Source organism: Mirounga angustirostris, unplaced genomic scaffold (assembly GCF_029215605.1).
Source record: "Mirounga angustirostris isolate CCGP_5_RB_7025 unplaced genomic scaffold, mMirAng1.0.hap1 SCAF_1, whole genome shotgun sequence".
Taxonomy (NCBI): Eukaryota; Metazoa; Chordata; class Mammalia; order Carnivora; family Phocidae; genus Mirounga; species Mirounga angustirostris.
The window spans coordinates 15,285,563-15,304,946 of record NW_026991709.1 but is presented as its reverse complement, the minus strand read 5'-3'; the positions used below and the strand labels follow the sequence as shown (position 1 = coordinate 15,304,946).

At 37.1% G+C, this 19,384-nt stretch overlaps 2 protein-coding genes across 10 annotated transcripts in view; both read right to left on the bottom strand.

Moving 5' to 3' along the window:
• GRIK1 (glutamate ionotropic receptor kainate type subunit 1) overlaps positions 1-19,384 on the bottom strand; it is a 382,316-nt gene that overhangs the window by 317,992 nt on the left and 44,940 nt on the right. The gene's annotated exons all lie outside the window — the stretch shown is intronic.
• On the bottom strand, positions 3,610-6,562 carry LOC123843003 (THUMP domain-containing protein 1-like). Its single transcript, XM_064579623.1, has one exon. The coding sequence runs from the start codon at positions 6,500-6,502 to the stop codon at positions 5,426-5,428; it is 1,077 nt and encodes a 358-aa protein (XP_064435693.1). The 5' UTR covers positions 6,503-6,562; the 3' UTR covers positions 3,610-5,425.

The following is a 19,384-nucleotide window of genomic DNA, read 5'->3' as shown; positions in this document are numbered from 1 at the left end:
GTCTATCACCCAGCCGCCCCATCCCTCCCACCCTCACCACTCCAGCAACCCTCAGTTTGTTTCCTGAGATTAAGAATTCCTCATATCAGTGAGATCATATGATACATGTCTTTCTCTGATTGACTTATTTCGCTTAGCATAATACCCTCTAGTTCCATCCACGTCGCTGCAAATGGCAAGATTTTGGGTTTTTTGATGGCTGCATAATATTCCATTACATATATATATATATATATATATATATATATATATATATGTACATATACATATATATATATATATATATATATATATATATATATATATATGTACATATACATATATATATGAGCTCAGGGCCCAACAGTAATCATATATGTATATATATATACACCACATCTTCTTTATCCATTCAGACGCTTACAACCTTTTGAGACAGCAATTATTACATCCATTTTGGAGATGAGCAAATGAAATCTCAAGAATATCCACTGGAATTCTGAAGACTGGCTGACTCCAAAGCTCATATTCTGACTCCTGAGAACAGGGGTGGCAACTCCTCATATTCAGAGTTCCCTGTCATGACCTATGAGGGCTTTCCTCAGGAGGATTTTTGATAGTCACTGTTGGAAAAGCTGGAATGTCTATCTGGCCTCTCCGTCATTTAGAGAGCACAGAGTTGTCCTGGACAGACACTCAAGGGCAGGTTCCCATCTGAGCTGCCACTGTCCATGAAATGATGAGAGGCTCTCTCAAGGGCACCTTTGTCAATTAGGCACATGGTCACCCTTGAAGTGGCCCCACAGTCTGCTTTTTGCAGTCTGGAGACCCAGGAAAGTCAGTGGTGTAATTCAGTCTGAGGCTTAAGGCCTGAGAACCTGAGGCTTAGTCAAGTTGACACATAAAATCATCATATAGATGTGTGTGTGTGTGTGTATGTATATATATGTTTTATATAAGATATACATATTTTACATATGTGATTCCATATTTATGGTTATATATATATATGTATATCCTGACAGCTGTTAACTATTAGGTACATAGATGCTTTGTCCAGACTGTTGAACATAGTTTTGTTCCATATAAAAATATTGTTAATAATACTTAACCTCATATGACTATGAGCCGTCTCATAAAATAGGTTATTGGAAGTGTTTAATGTGATATGTGGCATGACTAAATAATCAGTAACTGGTAATAATTTCTCTTTCCTTTCCCTTTTTCTTTATATCAAATACCTTATTTCCCCTCCCAAAAAACCATAGCAATATATTTGTATTTCATTGTCCCAAATTATGAATACTGTAATTATCTTGATTCCACAGATGCTTTGATGATACCAAAATCTACCCCCTACCAGTGCATTTTTCATCACTTTATTCTCTTTTATTTTTTGCAAATTATATTCAGTATGCATGGTTTTATGCTTCCTTTTCCATAACTTTGCTGGTATTCTCATCTTGTGATGCTTGCATTGCCCTGGGAAGGGTTATCTGTTGGAGTTTTACCAATGTTTTCCCAGTGATATTAAATCATGTAGTTATGCTTCTCTGCAGTTACACCCAATGCCCTCTCTGGAGTTCATTCTGAAATCAGAGTTAGAAAGTCATGTAAGCATGCTTTATTTTTTAAGGAATCTGTAACATTTTAGAAAATTCTTTACTTTTACCACATACATGAATTGAGTAACTAAGGTTTGATCATTCCTTTAGCTTTTGGAAAATAATTATGGTGCATCTACTATGTTTCCTAGAGGAACCACTGAACCAAGAATATGCCCTACATGATAGATTATAACTATTTAATTAAGAATGGTTAGCTCAAAGGAAATTAAGAATGGTTAGCTCAAAGGAATGTGAATAAACAGGCTCTAAAAATAGTTTGGTTTGAACACTTCTCAAAAGATGCATAGTAAAAGACTTATTTTCTACTATATTTAGAATAAAAACTTGCTAAAATATCCCTAAACTGTATCTTTTAGAAATCTGTATCTCCATATGTCATGACGAAGATCAATATTTATTTATGCATTTACAATAAAAGTAGTGTTGTCTTTCTCCTCTGATGCCTGCAGAAATAAAATACTTTATATTTTATAACTTTAAAATTTCACTGACACTAGCTGTGGAATAGTGTAGAGATGTGTTCCCTCTTTGTGAAAGAACTTTAATTCTTAATTAATCATTTTTGCAAATCTATTGCAGAGGGGGGCTTTTGAGGTTTAATGAGAAAATATTTCAAGGCATTTTCTCATTAATTCTCAAAATCTTGGATAATAGGCACTAGATAAAATGAGGATTATATTACTATTAATCACAACAAGAAAGCTAGAGTATCAAGTCATTCCTTAACTAAATTTTATAGGATGAAATATATAAATCACTAAGAGATGGATTATTAGCACTAAATGGCACCCAGTTCACAAAATGGTATCTCATGCTGTACTGCAGATTGTGGATTTGATCTTTTTACAGCTTCACAATGAATCATATTAGAAATATTTGTTGGCAGGTATGTCTCCTATTAGTATTTTTGTGGTCAGTGTTGTTTTGTATGTCAAGATGTTATCCTTAACATGTTTATTGGAATAAACAGAACCCAGTCCAACCTAAAGCTTGTTATTTTGTGGTTGTGTCTAAGTTAGGTGAGAAGCATCACATTTTAAGAGCAGTATAACAGAACACAGAGTACTTTGTACCTAGTAAATATGTGGGAGACATAGAGATGAACAAGTCACCTTCTGTACTTTCCACATTCAAGTAAGAAAATCAAGCCTGGCAAAATATCTTGGACAAAATAATAATTAAAGATGTAATGAAAGAAGTAGGAAGAATGCTTTTGAATATAGGTGGGATGCTGTGAGATTCTGTCTAGGACATGCCCTGGGAAGGCTTTTTGGAGAAAATATTTGAACAAAATTCTCAAGCATAGAAGGCACCTCCATAAAAAGATGCAGAAATAAGGGTATTTAGTCTTGAAACGGGTGATAGCAGAAAGTAGGAAAGTGTAAATTAGGGAATAAGATTAGTATAAGAATGGAAAAATAGTCCAACTAGTGATTAACGTCCATGTTTGCTTGGATTGTGGGAAAGGGACAGCTGGAAAGAGAGGCCAGCTATAGCCTCAACAGGAACCAACAAGGAAGTGACTGGGAAGGTATGCTCAAATACTTACTGAACACCTCTTGTATGTTGGGAGGTGGGGACAGGAAGGTAAAGGATGTTATACTGCAATGTGAATGGCACCATGATGGAAGTGAGCATAGGGTACCATAGAGACACTTGGTAGGAGCACGTCACCTGGAAGGGAGTTGAAATAAGAAGTCGAAGTGAAATGGAGGATATAAGAGAAAAGAATGGAGTTAGGAGACTTCAAAGGTGTGAAGCAACAGAATTCAGCCACTAAATGCTGGAAGGAAGACCAGGAAAGGGAAGAGTCAAGGATGAAGCTGTATGCAGTTCCTGATCTGAGACAGGAGGGTCTAAGACGGTCATCACCATTAACAGAATTAGAAACATATAAGGAACAACTTTGAGCGGATGACAGAGAGCTCAGATGTGGACATGGGTTTATTTATTTTTTTTTTTTAGGGAACAAATTTATTTTGATTTTTCTGAAAATATGAGGAACTATAAAAACAAGCTAAATATTTGGCCATACCAAAAGCAAAATACAAGTAAAAACAACATTTAGAAATCATGTGTGACCTTAAACAGGTTTCAAGATACTAAGCTTAACACTCTTTCCTCCACAGAGCAAAACAAGTTTACTAAACCACAATACTGGAGTTTTTTTTAACTGACATAACTTAAAAAAAAAAAAAAATTAAAAGAAACCACTCAATTCCCACCCTGGAATCTCATCATTTATAAAACAACATGCTCAAATGTCAGTGACAATAAAGTTGGGAAACCTGAAAACATATCAATGAAGGAATTCAGATTCCAACAGAACACAGTGCTTTACAGCTGGGGAAGAATAGCTTTTGTCGCACTCAGGTCTTACCAAATACAAATAAATACAGGAAGATTAAAAACAAACTACTAAATCGAAATCTTTCCGTAGAGTAGCAGCTTTCACAAAGTAAAAGGAATCCAGCTCTGCAGAGTTAGATGTTCTAAAAGCATATGGCCAATTTTATTCCCAAAGTCCCAGAGTCTTGCACTATCAAAATAAAAGTATCTTTGTCTTGGAGCAAGTCCAATGAAGGCACCAAAATCCTATCCTCCGTGTTCATGCAAATGAAACTTAAAATGCTCTTATCATCCTTTCAAGATGACCTCAACCTATTAAGAGTTAACACTTTAAGTATCTAAAGATCTAGAAGGAAGTTCCAGCCTCATCTGCACTACCAAGGTCAGTCTTTATAGCTTTTGCCCCTCCCAAATCCTTCTAGTCTGGACTCCTAGTTTAGGAGGATAAAAATACATTCCCGTACTCCCTAGCCATTAAATAAACACAGACACTGGTGCAGGAAGACTCAACAGTTATAATACTACTGAACTTTTTAAAACTTAATAAACCCATCTCCAAAAGTGAATTTCACAGCCTCTTAATATTTGTTCTCAGTCTGGACTTAGTATGCAGCCCTCTTTGGTGTCATCTCTTCCAGGCTTTTCAGTGGTTTTACCCTGGAGGAAACCTTGAAAAAACTTCAAATTACAGGAACCCGCATGGCTTGGGAGTATGAGCACTATACGAATTTGTGTCTCTTGTTGCGCTGGCATACTAAAGAAACTCAGAACACTAATTCTTCATCACCAACCTTATCAGAAATGTCTAGTTCTTTGCCTAGAATGGTCCTCTTCTATCTCACACCATGCCTTCAAAAACTGCAGCACTGGACCATCAGATTTGTAACAAATGTTAATAAAATGTAAAAACTGGCATAACAACTAAGTAACAGAATCACAAAAAAATAGAAAAACTTCACAAAAACAATTCACTTCTAAACCTATAAGACCCATGTTTTTGCAATGTTTACAACAAAGTGGGAAGGGACAGCTGAGTTGCAACACATAAAAATTCCTTCCCTAGAATGGAAATTTCCCTATGACTTTCTCTTTTACAGTTTGTTTGCTCCCATAAGTCAGATGGCAACACAGAAGGGGCGGCTGGCGAAGGTAATCTGGAGGGAGAGGCCAACACTATCTTCCTTCCACCCTCCCCTCCACGAAAGTGTTCATCATTATCCATACTTCTCCTAGCTCAACCAAATGCATGTAGGCCTAACTGCACCCTGGCATAGGGGGCTGAAAAGATCTCCAACAGAACTGTTAACGGGGCTGCTCAATCACTGTTCACTATTATGAGTTCAGCATTATGCAGCGCACAAAGGTCAAAAACAATATATTTTCAGTCACAATTTTATATGGAATCCTAGCAATATCTTACCAACGCCATCTGAGAAACCCACCTGCAACACCAAATGAATTTTTTTTCCTTATGAGAGATCATTTTCATTTGACTCAGATCTTTCTGTGACTTGACTTTCAAGTTCAGCTTTAGCTCCTCCCTCATTCACCACTTGTGTCTCAGATCTTGGTTTTGCCTGCCCCAGTTCCTCATTATTTTCTGGTACCACCTGCTGGTTATTTGTTCCTTCTGCTGGGTCATGTTGATTTAATTTGTCACCAGATTCCAATTTAGCTTCTTTCCCATTTCCTGCTTGCACTGGCTGCTTTGGGTTACGTTGTGATGGGTCCTTAACACTCTTCACTACCTCCTGGAGATTATACTTTCTGAACAACATATAATCTTTGACAACACTCAGGCAACAGACAGCTTTAATTATTTCTACTACCACCGTGTACTGTGGATTGGTAAGATCCACTTTATTTTCCGAATTGAGGCTGCCTACTATTCCTGCCAATTCTTTGATAACTTCTTCTCTATTCATGTGACTGTTATTTCGAGATTTATATACAATCTGAAATGTCCCTTTGTTTGGAGCTTTAAACCAGGGTTCCAAAAATGTTTCTGCATATTTTTTCATATCTTCTAAGAAAGCCTTGCATGTGCCTGAAATGGGTAACATACGTGGAATAACCCGAGTCGTCTTCTTCTTGGTTTTGTACATATCCTGGAGAATATGATGTACCAATTTCTCAGGTTCTATTCCAAGTGTCCTGATGAAGACTACGTTATTTGCTCCACTCTCCACTGACTGGAATCTTCTTAGCTTCATCTCTGTTGATGCTTTAATGTCACCAACTTCTTTCTTCAAGGCAGCCTCCATGTCATCATCCTCTCCCTCACTTCCAGAGGGCTGCTGATCTCTGTCCGTAAACTTTTCCGGCCCATACATGTCGTCGCCGTGCTCGTCGAGCAGGCTGTAGGCCTCCTCCACGCATTTGCGTTCGTTCATGTTGCAGGTAATGAGAATGCCCTGTAGCCCGGGTTCCAACTGCCGGGGCCCGCCGCCGTCGCAGCGCCGAGCCCGCTTGGCCGGCACGTACTGAGCTTTGCCTTTGCGCTTTCCGCCGCCAGACTGAGGAGGCTGCTGGACGGGGCTCGCCATTGCGCGTGAGAACTGAGGCTAGCGAGAAACGTTGTTTCTCCACTCTTCCCGGCTTCCTCGCCTCTGCTGGCTGGACATGGGTTTAAAACAATTGAGGAAAACCTACCTGAAGTTCTCAAAACACAGTAGGAATTGGTGGTCTAGAGTCCGTGGAGAGGTCAGATGTAGAGACATCTCCCTGGGAGTCACCAACACAGAGAAAGCACTAAAGTGATTGTATCCAGGAGAAGCTTAGGAGTAAAGCCAGCCGCTAAAGAGGAAGAAGAGCTGGTAAAAGCCATTAAGAAGACGCTCTGTGGCACTGGCCCTGTGGTTACACAAGTCACATCATGGAAAACTATCAGATAGCTGGGTGTTTGTTTGGATGGATCCAGGCATATCTGACAACTTTAAGACAAAGCATTTTCTTTTCTATTTTTCTTTTATTTAGAGTTGGTTCCTGAGTTTTATTCATCTTCTTAAAAACTGACGATTATGTTGATTCATGGTGCCTCTGTTAGTGCTGATTTTTTTCCCTTAAGTTAAAACTAGTAGAACAATTAGCAGTCCCAATCTTCCATCTGGAGGCATTTTAGGACAAACAGTAGCTCATTAGAGAGTTATTTTATTCAAAAGAAACAGGATAATAAGGTCAAACAATTTTGCAATTGTCTTCAACTCATTTCCCTTAGATACAATGTAATAACCTCTTCCTACAGACCTACTGCTTTGAAATTTTTTAAAATAAATGTTTGAAATCTTATAAGAGGTGAAGGAAACTTCAAGCAAATAATCTCAAAGGCCTATTAACATTTAACCTCTTAATATTTTGTGGTGAAAAGAATTTGCATGGGCAGTTGTTACAATTATGATTCCCTGAAACCCTCGGGGGCCCTTATATTACTGTGGGGCTACAGATTTTCAAAATACCATTTTTATAATAACCCTAATCAGGAAACAAAATTACTTATGCTTCACTGTATTTTAAACATGGCACTATTTCACCTCTAATGTAATCAAATATTGAGGTGTTATATATAATTATAAGCTTTAATTCTATATTATTGATTGTACCATTTATATTCCCTAAGCATGGACAAGAAGGGAATATTCACCTTTTATTTGTCAGCAAATTAAACACACACACACACACACGCACATACACACACACACACAACCATTATTAGAAAAAATCTATACCAAATCATTTTATGTTACTTTGAATCAGAATGATTTTATTTCTCTGCCAAGGGAATGTAGCCAACTTCAGCTGTGCATTAAGAATAATGGGCTAGCAAGATAGCAAATTCCAATTTCCTACGATCAGAGAATCTTATTACCTTTATCCGCTCCTTCCTTCCTGTTCACATAGAAAGCTAAAAGATGTTTTTCAGTTTGAATTTGCTTAGCTTTACATTCTCCTAAGTGGAAGGTGATGTTCTGGGGACTGGCCAAGCACTAACCGCATCTAAGAAATGCAATTCCAAAGCCCAAGTTTATTTCTAGTTGCTGTTGAATTTCCCCATTTGTTTTTAAATGTGCAGATTGCAAAGTAGCATATTGTTCATGACAACTTTGCACAATGGTGGAGATCTGCAGATGGTGTTTTTTCAAATATGATAAATGCCTAATTTAAGGCTGATTTGTGGCAATCAGGACAATGCTGCAGGCACTTTGGGCTCAGAGATGTCTTGATAGTAGATCCAGGGCAGTGGGTGGGCTCAGACACATGCATGAGCTTGTGACACAACACACCAAATGTTACCCACCGTAACTGTTAAAGCATTCAAGCTGGAAGAGACCATCATTCTTATAAATGAGCAGATGGAAGTCCAGGAAGGGTAAATGATATGGTCGAGACCTTTGGGGCTGGTACTGCCCCAGGGTGAGACTATTGAACGAGAGCAATATGATCTGTTTTGAGAAGCACCAGGTGAACAACAATGTTAAGACTTGAATTTTGTAGAAAAGTGTAAGCCTGATTTGTCTTTATAATCCGGGATAGATTCTTATATATGTAAATATCAATAAGTGTTTGTAGAATGGAAATGAATTTAAATGATTTCAAGTACTCTGAGCCATCTGTACCCTTGGCTAATATTGGTCCTTTGACAATGGCTTTGTCTTATTCTGCCTCTAGTTAACATCCAGTATATTTGCCCTGAGTCCTACATACCTTCCTACTGGTACTAAAATGCTATTGGGCATGTATTTATTTGATCTTATTAAGAGAATTACATTAATTGGATTAAAAATGGTGTTTTATTTTCCTAGGGATTCAACCACAAGGTGAAGTTGTTAGAAGAAAGTGTACTCCAGACTCTGGAGTTCCTTAGTATTCAAAGAAAGAGTTAAGAATCAGGGAGGTTGAATGGCTGCCTCTGGACCACAGAGAAGATGAGTATCTTTTTCCATGTGAGGGTTAGATTCATCTAACACATTTCTCCGAAACTCTGCTGGAAATGTTTACATGCAAAAATCTTGCTTAACAATTTCTAAGTCCCTCACTTTATAGACTAGGAAACCGATGTCCAGTGAGGGTAAAGCACAAGTTAAAAGGGTGCCTGGTTCACAGGAGGTAAAATTGGAATATAAATCAAGATCGCCTGATTTCCTGTCCCTTTCTTTTTTTACTTCACCATGAACCCCTTGGCTAGAGTGGGAAATCAATCCTCTTACACGAGTTGAAATCGTCTCTTAGTATAAAGGACTACATATATTTACTAGCTTTGGTAGTCAAGTGTATCCCAGTATGGTATTAAAAAAACTATGTAATTTTTAATTTAGAAAAAAAAGCATTTATGTGGATGTGGTACATTTTCCATATTCTTTGGACTACCATCAATTCATTTAATTGTTCTATTCATTTGTTGAACCCCCATAATAAGTCACACACACCTTGCTAGGTGGGGGGTAGGGGGCGGGATTTAAAAATTAAGTTTAGTCCTTGATGTCATGGGATTTATAGAAAGGAGAGAACAGACTGTTGGGATAAGAATGTTTGAGGGAAAGCCTCTAGAGATAAGACTAGAGATAAATTAAACAACAGTGATGATATATAATGAAATAAGAAAGAGGTTTTAACAGGGATTTTTAGGTAGTTTAGGATGAGATAGGCATTTAGGTGGTTTTACTATTTGGAAAAGGATGAAATTATGTGCAATAATTCTTGGAAGATATTTTGAGAAAGATATTCAAAAAGGTAGATTGACTGTAATACACATCTGGCATGAATTTCACGTTCTTGGTGATCTCCACAATTCCATGGTTCTCTGATGACTATCATATTATTTTGAGGTAAATTTTTGGTTTTTAAAAAAGCCCAGCCTACCTGTAATATATTTCCAAACATTCACCAACAATCAAAACTTTCATGAGCTATTTCCTTCTTTGTTCCTTCCACTTTTCCTTTGTCATTAAGGGTATGCTTCAGTGATAGAATTATTTCATGATTGAGAAAGATGTTGAAAGAAAAGAGGGCTGGTGGGTAAGAATTGTTTGTAATGTCTCCTTCCCAGTTCTGCACTGTCATGATAACACTCTAGTTTAGGGTTTGGCTCCTTGGAGGAGAAGTCACATAAAAAGCACCTTATGCAGTGTGGTGGGTTAACGGTGCCACAAATTCCTTACCCCTCCTCCCCTTAGCTCTTAGCTTTTGGCCTGTTGATTTGCTTTGACTGCCATCTTGGAAGTTCCAGCCCACTTGAGCTGTCAGATGACTGTAGTCCCAACAGTACCACGCAAAGCAGAACCACTCAGCTGAGCTCAGTTAAACCCACAGAGTCAGGAAGGGGAATGATTGTTTTAAGCTACTGAGTAGTGGGGTGATTTGGTATACAGTGATGACTAAAAACAGGTGAAACCAGAAGCATGCGTATAAAGAGCATGTGAAGGGAAAGAGGTCATGTTCACAGAACAAAAATGAGTTTCCCTGAGGACAGAGAATTATCTTACATGCATATTTTCTGGCCAGTTATGGGTACTAGATAAAGGTGCATGAGTCACTGAATGAACCTGGAACATTTCTTTCCGTTCTTCCATTCATGAAATTCTTACTTATCCTTTAAGATTTAAGTAAAAATTTGGCCTCTCCATGAAGTATTCTCTACTGCAATTTATATACACCTCTGTTTTTCATATCTATTTTTATACCAATAATCAATGACACAAGTTGCTATGCTTTCTTAATGTCTAATTCCTGTATGTGTATTATTTTTTTCTTTCCAACCAGCTCCCCAAATCCTTGAAGGTAGAAGCCTGTCCTTATCCTCAGTCATTATCTTCTTTTGGCTCTAACATGGTGCTGGCCTCATTAAATCACTGTTTGTTGCTAATACCCAAGGGACCCAATTCAATACTAATTCAACAAAATTATGCTCACATGGAATACTCAATATATTTGGGAGGTAGTTTGATCCATTTAGTTTTCAAATATTGAGGAGTGTAGAAATATATGTTGGTATATTCTGGAAGTGGTTCCAGTTACCTAACTTCAGCAACCATTTTAATTTACCTCAAACTCCTGAGGTTCCACGAAACATTATGAGAACCCTTAATAAGTGAAGTAGAAGCCTGGTGAGTCAAATAAAAATAATAGCTTTACACTTGACCTTTAGTAAGTAAAGAATTCTCAAGTAGATAAACTTGCAGTGGTTCTATTTCATTAGGTTGACTCAGTGATGCATTGACTAATGGTTGTTTCAGCAAAGAAAGCCGTAACTAACAAACAGGGGTTCTTAATACTGGCCTCCAAGGTCCCAGGCTTTCCACAAAGGCAAGCAGTGCACATTTTCCTTCAAATGGAAGGAAGAAAAATAAAATCAGAAAGCTCCTTTTGCCATCTAATTCTGAATCTTGTTTAGCTACACACAAGGCCCCCAGGAAGGTATTAGTATAAATAGATATCAGGTAATAAAAAAATCAGGGTATAATCCTGTGAGATACTGAATGGAAAGAGAAAGGTTTGTTCACAACAATTTAAACAACTTATAATATTTGTGCATTTCTTCCCAAGCATACTTCTCCCCTGCCCCCTTCCTCATTACAAGAAAATTAGAACAGACATATTTCAAAGGCCCTCAACGTAGGACAGCTGTATTCTGCAGTGAATACCAGGGAAACCACAGAATAATTACAAAGAAAATACCTAAGCCAAAGCCAATCAAAACAGCCCCTACGGGTTTCTACAGGCTTCCTTCAGACCTGATTCTTCCTAAAAGCGGGGATGCTTTATGCAATCTACTGATAAAAAATGAGACAGACAAAAATCCTATTGACTCCCACATGCTGCTCCAGTTTAGACACAGAAGCACATCATCTACTATTAAATAGGAATTTTTCTTTATAATATGGTTCAATTATCTGTCCATTTCACTGTTCTATAAGCTTCTATGAATAAAACACATTATTTCTAATGAAAGTTGGAAGAGCAGACAGATGAATGAGTTTTCAAACATGCATGCTTTCAAACAAGGCCAGATTCTAACATATGATGTCACCTTCTAAACATCAGTTTGTCTATTATGAGCCCTTTCTCTCCAGGATGCTTTTTGAAACAAATCTCATTTTACTATCCTATTGTGAAATGTTTTTAGATTAAGCAGGATCCACTTATACCATTTATCATTTCTCTTAGTATGGTAGAGAGGTAGAATAACTGGGGTGTTTTTTTGTTTTATGAGAAACTGATTTTGATTTTCATCTCACACCCTGCTCAAACTCTTATTACAGCTAGAGAAGCAGGAGGAAAATTAATGTTAGAGTCTAGGAGAGAGTGACCTGGTGACTACTCTAATCTGAGTCTGTCATTTGATGACATAATAGGTAAGAAAACATGAGAGTGGGGGTCAATTTTTCTAACCAACCAGGCAAAGCTTGCATACTCTTGAGCCAATCACTAGGGATTTCTGAGTCATGTGGTGTTAGAATTAATAACTGTAAATATAGTACATTGAATGTCAGATATTGTGTAAGTTATGAAATAAAAGATAACAAAGCCTATTGCAGAGATGTGTGTGTGCCCCAGTGTAGATGTAGCTGGAACAATTAGGGGAAGGAAAGCAGTAATAATGCCTGTCTTAAAGCTGAGATAACTGAAATTTATATATTAAGTAATTTGGTTGGTTAACACTGATACCAAACTGCTTGCTTTTAACACCACCCACTGCTATCTCCATCAAGTTATGATTAATGATTTGGGGAAGGGAATCTTAACTGTACACATCAGTTTCATCCATGAAACCATCCAGAAGAAGCCTTGAATCACAAGAAGGCTGGGTCTTTTGGCATCAATATTCCTCAACACTGTTGCATGAAAGATGGTGATCTTCACTGAAGAGTTTGTCATTTACATTATTGGAAAAGTCACTCTATTCTGGGTTACGCTGACTGAGTGAGAATGAGCTACATTTTGACCATGGATTTGCTTTTATGGAATCCCACGTGTATGTCAGAAATCCATGTCAGGGAAATGGGTATTGCATGGTTTAAACCGACTTCAACTTTTTGTTCTTAGCTTTTGCTAGATGGATTCCAACTAAACACAGGCATATTATATGTTCTTTTCCCATATTACAATGCTGACCAAGTGACAATTACTCTAGGATGGATTCAGATGAATGGTTTTTCACTTATAAAAGAAAAATAAATCCCTTTCTAGAGATCTGAAAAATATTGTGATACAGAATTGGGGTGGGGGTGTGGAGAGAGAGAATTTAGTCCTGGATTAAATGTGATACATATTTTTTAAATTTAAAATGTTAGGAAATAAATACTTTATCTTATGAAACTTGCCTCAAAGAAGATATTAATGAAAAGGTAATGTGCAGGATGAATACTGCTAAAATTTCTACCTTGACATGAATGGATTCATGAACTACTGTACTGTTGGTGGCCTACTGTAAATGCTCTATCGTTGTCAGCAACCTTTCTTTTTGGGGGGACCATTGTGCTTTCTCTTATTAAGCACTAAAACTTAGGAGGTAAATTAACTTCTATAATCCTTCACCAGCATTCAAAATCATCATCAGTTTGAACACCACCAATTGTCTAAATTTATAAGTGATATACATAGGAAAACCTGAATTAAATCTTTGAATTGCTGCTTCTCCACTATTTGGTCTTCTTTATCTTTCCCATTAGAATCATTGTTAGTCTAGCAGTCTTAACTAATTCGGAGAAAACATCAGTGGAAGATCAATGTATGAATCCCTTATGGCCTATTTCGTGTTAAAATGTTCCTTTTATGAAACACTCTTCCCAGAGATTTAGAATGTGTTATTGCCACAGTTTCAGAGTGACCTGCAAAAATGCTCAGTAAACAATGCAATTTCTTCCCTAACGGCATGAATCAAACGTATGCTGGATACAATTTTTTTTTAACGTTAATTATAACATGAGATTAGCTGAACAGAACTTGAACTCAAACAGGAGATGCTTGCAAGTTCCAAAGGGTCATAATTCATATAAATCTATTCTGCTTTTAACCAGAGAGAAAATAAAAAATTCATTGTCTCTTTTGCCTCAGCCCCTTCACCTCTTCTTTGGGTTGACTTTGTTCTCTGTGTTGTGCGTATTTGCCATGGAGACCAATACTGAAACAGTTTTGGGGACATGGAATTGGGCTAATACCCTGGTATGTTCATTGCATAGACTGACCGTAGGAGTTCCATCAGGAAGAGAAGCGTTCCAATGTCCTGATTGCAAAGGTACAGGAGTTGGGTAGATAATTTTTTTTCTATCGAATGCCTACTATGTACAGGGCCACTCTAGGGTACTACAGCTTCATACTAAAAATATATCCCTTTTTGTGTACAACAACTTCAAGGGTAAATTTTTTTTTTTTAAAGATTTTATTTATTTGACACAGAGAGAGAGAGCACAAGCAGGCAGAGTGGCAGGCAGAGGGAGAGGGAGAAGCAGGCTTCCTGCGGAGCTGGGAGCCTGACGTGGGGCTCGATCCCAGGACCCTAGGATCATGACCTGAGCCGAAGGCAGATGCTTAACTGACTGAGCCACCCAGGCACCCCTCAAGGGTAAATTTAAAAGATCTAAAACATCTCTTTTTACTTCCTTTTTCCTACTTACAAAGGATCCTCTTAACCCCTTTCCCTGGCTTATCACATCCTGCCTTATCACCAGGTTAACAGAAATCTAGGCAAGTTTGACAGTCAAATATGGAAGTGTGTGCATAAACATAAATCTCTGTATGTGCACGGATACTCAGAAACGAAGAGAAAGATCTGTGAGTTAAGAGATAATAACAAAGCCTATTTCAAGGATAAGAGACTGGTATCTGAGGATAGGTGTAGCTGGAGCAGGTAGGGGGAGGAAAAAACATCAAATGAAAGTTGAAGAGAAATAGTTTATTAGACTTATTTCAGGGGACGATTAAGGCAGAGCTCATTAAAATTCCTTTAGTCTTTCTTCTCATTTATTTTTTCACCATAGGCATGTGAACTTATGCTAATTATATGGTAGTTTTATAAATATTGAGCAAGATTTTCTGGCTAAATGGTCAAAAGTACTTTGATTCTAAATTGGACAACTTTGAGGTTACATTAACTCTTTCATGACACTGAAAGAGACACAGGATTATGAGTTCTCCACTACCCATTCATGTTGTTGCTTCCCAAAAACTTTAAGCATGTTTCAATTTGCTTCTCAAGAAGTGAATTACCATAATTCCCTTATTGGGAAGTTCGGGCATTCGGAAGTTCTAACTCAAAAATCCAAGTCACTCACGTAACTCTGACCCATATTTAACTTCATTTTTTTTTAATGTTTTATTTATTCATTCATGAAAGTCAGAGAGACAGAGAGAGAGGCAGAGGCAGAGGGAGAAGCAGGCTCCCCGCCTAGCAGGGAGCCTGATGCGGGACTCAATCCCAGAACCCTGGGATCATGACCTGAGCCGAAGGCAGACGCTTAACCATCTGAGCCACCCAGGCGCCCCTAACTTCATTTTTAATGATCTGAAACAGACAAGCTTTCCTAAGGAACTTCATCCAAATCTTCAACTTCATGAAGTAGTCACCTGGGGAACTTAGACATTGATAGACCAAGATATTAAACAGTCAAATTAACAGCAATTTTTGCTATTCCAGGGGTAGCAGTTAGGACTATGCTAGACTTCCGGTAACCAAATATATAATCAACAGTGGCTTAAACATATTTGGGGTCATTCTTTTCATATAAAAAAGTCAGAGTTAAGGGGTTGCTTGCATGGTTGATTGATACTTGATTGATAATCAAGCCAGCCTGGACCCAAGTTCTTATCATAAGAAGAGATTCTTATCATTCTCTTCTTATTGCCTCAGTGTGTTCCCATTTTCCCTTACATCTAGTTATCTCATGTTATGAGATCACTAGAGCATTTCCAGACATCACATACCATGTTCATGGCAGTAGGAAGGAAGGGGGAGTGAACACCATTCCCAGAAAATGTCCAGTTCTGTATAACATGGTCAATCTAGGGAAGACTGGGAAAATAAGTATCTCTTTAGGGCCGGGTATAGTGCTTTCTTGAACAAAATCAGGATTTTGTCTGCAGGGAAGAAGGGGAAAGTGGGACTGGATAGACAACTAGGAGTGTCAGGTGAGCTATGGTAAAAACCAACTCCTCAAAGGTAGAAATGGGGTGCTGCAAAGGATTAGAGCCTCCCTCTTTGTCCCCACTTTATAGTCCCTCCCTTCTTGAGGTTCACTTACAGTCTAGTTGTGTATTTCTAAGAAACTGTGGTCCCACAGCTAAGAAATCCCAAAAATATTCCTAAACTCCCTAACAGAACTATTCAGTGATTGACAACTGATGAACAGCATTGAACAGCCTGGAGTCTTTTCACATATACCTGTAAGCACACAGATGCAGGTATCAGAGGCTGGAAATCTATACTCACCAAAGACATCCACCATCTGGTTATCACTGTGGTGTGTTTTAGATTAAAGGAGCTTATTTTCCAATATCCTTTGAAGAACAGGTGGTTGTCCTGACCTTCCATCATAGAGAGATTTCCCTTTTTATAAATGGCAACTCAAATTGTCCCATCCTATTTTTTTTTGTTACTCTCTCCTAAACTCTTCACAGAAATGCCCCAAATCTGTTCAAGTTTCTGCTTCTGCTCTCAAAATAGCTATAAGGAAGTTGACTTCTCAAGGACAGAACTCTTCCCAAGGACCTCTTCAAATGAGGCAACCAGACTTCTAAAATATCACTTGGAACAAGAGTAGAACAGCTCTTTAAAAATATATTAGAATTTTTTGACAATAAAAAATAAACTTCAGTGGTGATTTGACTGAATAAATATGTGTGCATAAATTAATAAACAATGAAATATGATACAGTGAGACTGATTTTCTTTCTTTGAAACATTTTTAAGAATGTGTTCATATGCATTTTCAATTTTAAAAAGGTAGAGGAAATCTTTACATTTTATCCGCTTTAAAGGTTCTCTTGAAGGACAGAGGAGACCTTTATTGAGTCTTACTCCACTGTGGCACACTCCAATTAGGATAAATCCAGCATTATAAGCAAAGTCTGCACTTTTCCATAGAATTTTCCTGATTTCTGAAATTTTGCTTTTTTCTTTTTCTTCCTCAATTTTTCCTTCTCCTCTTCCTCTTTCTTTTTTTTTCCTATTCCAGTAAATATCCTTCTATATAATAGGCATTTCACAATAGGTTACCTGATGACATTGCACTATTCTATAAATCTTTCATTAATTCAACAAAAATTATGGAACATACATGATCTAAATTATGGCTGAATATGGAAAATCGTCCCCCATTGTAGAAACCTTCTCTAATTTCCCGTGTTTTGTGCCATCTCTCTTTCTTCAACTTGAAATAGTTTGTTTTGACAAAGAGCAAATAAGAGAGTTAAAGACCGATTTACTTTATATTTTCATGTCCTGTATTTTAGGTAATTTCTAAATGTAGTTATAGGGAATTATCACCAAGAAGGAAGATAAAATTTCAGTGTAAGTCCATAATACATGTAATTCATAATTATAAAAATTAATAGTATATATTTTGACTATGTCCTTTTAAAATTTTATTTGTTGTTGTTGTTGTTTATAAACACCAAAACAGGCCCTATCCCATCTATGAAAATTTGTAGGCCTTTTGGACCAGAGTAATTATATTTATCTCTAAATTCAATATTTGCCTTTCATTTGACAATTAACCATGTGATATCTTTTGTCTGAATTATAATTTCTAATATCATAAATATTTTCATGTATTCCTTATCTCCAATTAGACTGCAAAACTCACAAAATATTCTTATTTTCCTCAGTGCTCTATGTACCCCCCATAGGCTCTTGATTGATTACAAACTGGTTTTCCCAAAATTAAATGGTAGGTAGACTTCTCCTTTAAAAATGACAATCCTGTTAAGTGCATTTGGAAATTACCTGATACAGGAAACCAATATCTAATGTAAATCAATCTTTGACTCACTTCCTTAGAGGATTTTCACCATGAACTTCCTTTCAGCTCTTGAGTTTTACTTTCTGCTGAGATTTCAAGTTTTTGAATTTTCTGCCCAGAGCTCATTGTGCATTCACTTCATCAATACTCAGTCTCAAGGAATCAAGGAGCCAGCCAATAATTACCATCCCTAACCAACGGAAATCAGGCCCACATTTCTTGATGTCTGCGAAATTATAAGTACAGCTGTAGATCTGTGTTTCCTCCAGAAAATATGATAATGCATATTGTGTGATACTAGTAAAATTTAAGTACAAGATGAAATGTTTCTGAAATTCTTCAGAGTTAAGATGTCCATATTCTCACAGGAAGTAGCCTTGATTTTGCCAATCTGGTCTTATTTATTAGGTTCTGTAGAAATCTACAGCCAAGATTGTAATTGGCAGGCACCCAATATAGATACCACAAACACACTCATAAAAATATAAAACTATAAGAAGATGTCTTTGCTACACAAACTGGTAGGAAAAAGTTGGAGATAAAGAGAGTTTATCTATATAATTAAGTGTCAGAAAAAAATAACACAAAAGGGGCCAGTTGATCTGTTCCTTTCTTCCAATTTGTAGCTCATACACCACCATCATCTCTAAAGTGCCTATCTGTATCAGGACACTATTCATTAATATCAAGTGACTACAATATCTTAAGCTGATCCACACAAAGTTTCTGATATAACATCTCTTTTGACATTTAATTCTAAAACTAAAAGTTCATGCCTCAGTGGACTATGTGATACATTAATAACTTCTGTCAGAATGAAACTAATAATTTTTAGATCATTTTGATAAGAATGATTCTTCTTTCATTCTCTTTGATCATCCCTTTTATGAAAAAACCAAAAAATTGCTAAGCACTTAAATCATAAAAATTGAAATATCTCTAGTATGAATCAAACCGCTCAGTATCATCCAAAGTCTCAGACAAATATCATACGTAAAATATTTTCATTTTATGAGTCCAATGTGAAGGGAATGGGTCTTCACTCTGTGTAGGAAGGCAGCCAAGTGCTTTACCAACATCTTTTAAAATTTGGATTTCATTCTATTATAATCAGACTGATGGTCTGCGTAGTGTGCACAATGCATTCTACATCTACAAAATGGTTATGTCTAAAAATTCCATCCCCTCCCTTTTCTGTGATAAAGATTTGTTTTCTACATCATCAATAGCTGAAGCAATGCTCACCTGTGATCATCTGTTCTTATTATAAAACAGTAGATTTTGGCAGAATTTTTGAGCATTGAGCTTGTCCAAACGTTAGAACACCTGTTTGATCATCCTTACCAAACCAGACCCTTCAGATGCTTGAGTGTGGGTGGGAAGTTAGGCATAGGGAAGGTAGGGTTTCACATTTTTTTTTTTTTTTCAGAATTGGGATATATCAAATAAATGAAATAATTTTTTCAGTTGATGATT